This window comes from Arachis hypogaea, chromosome 15 (genome assembly GCF_003086295.3).
Source record: "Arachis hypogaea cultivar Tifrunner chromosome 15, arahy.Tifrunner.gnm2.J5K5, whole genome shotgun sequence".
Taxonomy (NCBI): Eukaryota; Viridiplantae; Streptophyta; class Magnoliopsida; order Fabales; family Fabaceae; genus Arachis; species Arachis hypogaea.
The window spans coordinates 28,020,049-28,023,315 of record NC_092050.1 but is presented as its reverse complement, the minus strand read 5'-3'; the positions used below and the strand labels follow the sequence as shown (position 1 = coordinate 28,023,315).

At 36.9% G+C, this 3,267-nt stretch overlaps 1 protein-coding gene across 1 annotated transcript; it reads right to left on the bottom strand.

Moving 5' to 3' along the window:
* Window positions 1-1,383: 1,383 nt before the first annotated feature.
* Window positions 1,384-2,226, bottom strand: LOC112748181 (protein FAR1-RELATED SEQUENCE 5-like). Its single transcript, XM_025796391.1, has 2 exons — window positions 1,852-2,226; window positions 1,384-1,791 (listed from the first exon to the last, which is right to left on the bottom strand). The coding sequence occupies exons 1-2, from the start codon at window positions 2,224-2,226 to the stop codon at window positions 1,384-1,386; spliced, it is 783 nt and encodes a 260-aa protein (XP_025652176.1).
* Between the last annotated feature and the right edge of the window lie 1,041 nt (window positions 2,227-3,267).

Genomic DNA, 3,267 nt, shown 5'->3' with positions numbered 1-3,267 from the left:
GAACTTGGAAAAGATTAATGAACTTATGCTATGAGCAGTTATCACTGAGCATTTCTATTATATATTGTTATGTATTGAGATTGATGAGTCATTATGCACCTGACAAGGACGGTGGTTAATCCCGCTTGTTGAGGTCGTGGCGCCGGCGTAAGGACGGTAGTTAATCCTGCTTACGTTGAGATGTGAGGTCTGAGATTGAATATCCCACTCGTATCCTTTCGAGTCGCAAGAGTGAGCCGGAGACTATATTCCTGGATAGTGGGCCGTGCACTATATCCCTGGGGTACCAATTTTTCGTGACCGAAAGGCGACATCCCATGGGGATGTGTCGGATTGGCAATTGAGCCGACAAGTGATATCACGACCAATAGGACATGCATTCATCATGTGCATCTTCTATGTGTTTGCTTGCTTTGCCTATTTGTATATTTTTCCTAAGTGTATAACATGTTTATTTGCTTCCTGAATTACTTGCTATGTATGCATATTACCTGTGTTTTACTTGTTTGTAATTATTTGTGTTTTCTACTGGGATTGAGGTCTGAGGAGACTCGGTAGACGGTGGCGATAGGATCGCATGGAGGATAGGCTGGTGAAGGCTGTGGGACAACGGTGTTTACAATTAATTAGAAAACCCTTAGGATTTAGATAACCCTTTATAGTTTTTACTTAAATGTTTTTAAGTTTGAATCTTATGCTCGATGTGAAGTTCTAGGAATGCCTTTCGTGTCCCAAAACCTTATATCTTATATATTGGGCACTGTTACCATACTGAGAACCTCTGGTTCTCATACCATATGTGTTGTTATTTTTCAGATGCAGGTCGCAACCCACCTCGGTGAGTTTGCGGGATGGTGACAGAACGAAAGATTCGCTTTTATCCTTGTCTTTTGGATTATTTTTATGCATATTCTCTCACTTTTGTTATTATACTTTGTTGCCTTAGAGGCTTACTTAGAGAGTTAGGATATTACTGTTTTATTTCAAAAACTCTGTTATGTCTATATTAACTAGTCGGCCTAAACTATATATATATATATACCTTGTAATCTTGTATCTTTTTCTTGTGTATCTTATCCATTGCGTTTGGTTATTGTGTGTGAACGTTTCACGCTTTTGTATCTCTATTTTGAGCTTTATTTCTTCCTCGAACTTTTAGTATTATTATTTCCTTCAATGTATATTATTGTATGAGTTTTAGAACTATCGTGGCGTTTTGTTATCCTTTGCCTTATGGCATGAGGTAAGGCTTAGGGTAATAGGGTGTTACAACAAGTACCACCTATGCCTAGTATGTGGTAGGGACTTCCTCATAGCAGCTCTCATAGAGGGACAATTGTCAGTAACAATAGTTGTTGGCAGCCTTTTGGACATACAGTTCACCTAGAAATTAAATAACCACACAAATGAAGCCTTCTCTTCGAAGTTAAGTAACCCACATCCAAGAAGTACAGATTGCTCGCGATGGTTAACTCCGACAAAGGTAGCAAACGACATGTCGTACTTATTTGTTATGTATATCGTATCAAAGCTGACAACATCTCCAAAGTACTGGTACGAGGCAATACTCCGAGGATTAGGAAAAAATATCCGAATAATTTGACATTCTTCATTGTAATCAATATCATAGTAAAAACGAATGTCTCGCTCCTTCATCGGTCTAAAATAGTCCATCATTGCTTTACCATCGCCTCCTTTCTCAATTGACCTCCTATCCAAATCAATGAAATTTCTCACATTTTTTTCCTGAAAACTAAGGCTATCAGGCCCTCTGGCATGGTTAAGTAGCTTCTGAAATGTTTTACATACTCAAATGCTGGCTTGAGAATCAATTTCGCAAGTAATTTTAACCTGCATAGAAATAACCTTATTTCTCCTCAATAACCTCATATTAGTGCAGTCCAGATCATGACAGTGTTTCAGTTTAACTACCCTAACAATCCAACTACTGCCGACATCAGAAAAGGCAATCATCCTGGCTTTACACCATGTAGGTCCTTTTGGATAGGTCTTCCTTGTTTCATCAACTTTTGATTCGGCTCTGTCCTCCTGGTTGCAGACAAGCATAACATAGCATACAACCCCATCGGCATTCTTTTTCGAACTCCTATTCCTCCAGTCAAAGCCAACTCTTCTAGTGTAGGTATTGTAGAATTCGATTACTGCATCCAAAGACTCGAATTCCATGCCAATAATGGGAACATCATCACTAATCTTTGATTCCATGACAGCACCACCTCAATTGATAACACACTTCCAAAAGTTCCGTAGAAAAAAAATCATAAAGGAGTGGACAAAGTTAACATCTAACAACAAATGCCTAAACCAACAACACAAACAGAATCAAACGAAATGCATGGAATCATATAAATACACTTAAATGCAAGCAAAAGAATTTAAGTCAAAAACCAAATGACTACTTTGAAAAACAACCATGTTCTGGTCTAGGTAATAATCGAAAAACTCTGCCCCCAAACTAACCAATGATTAATAATTGACAAAAATATTTCAAAGCCACTATATTTGTTGTGTAAGACCCAGAACCTTTGAAAAGTATTATTATGATCAAGTCTCAAATCATATTGTTATTTATAGCCTTAATTTCAGAAATTATTTTATTAAAGATAATTAAGGCAAGTTTTGATTTATTGGATTTGAGATAAGCTATGATTATTATCCAATTTTATAATTATTGGATTATTTTCTATATTTGAATTATAAAGTTGATAGTTATAAAATAATAAGTATTTTATATGATTTGGATTGGATAAGTAATATTTTAAATATTAATACTACTATTTTGGAAAATGAAAAAATTAAGTATATTATTTCTTATTATTTGATTTGGGCATTTTATTGAAAATTATTGTAGGGTTGATGAACAAATAGTATTTTATATATTATTATTGGATTAGAATTTATTTCTAATTACTATATTATCCCTATTTTTAAGTGAAATTACTAAAATGCCCATAACCCTAATTTTTGAAAATGAAACCCTAACCCAGTGACCCGCTAACCGACCCGGTTTCCTTCACTCACACTCAGCAGCAGCAGCTGCTGCCCCTTTACCCTAGACACCCACACGCAGAGGCAAAAAGGAAAAGAAAGGAAGAAACAAACGAAGCAAAAGGAGGGGTTCAAAGAAGAGAAGAGGGGAAACAGAGAGGGGACTCGCGGATAGAGAGAGATGGAATCGCGTCCGCCGTTGACCCACACCCTGCCATTCCACGTGACTGTGCCGACGTCGCCGTCAGTTTTCCTTGT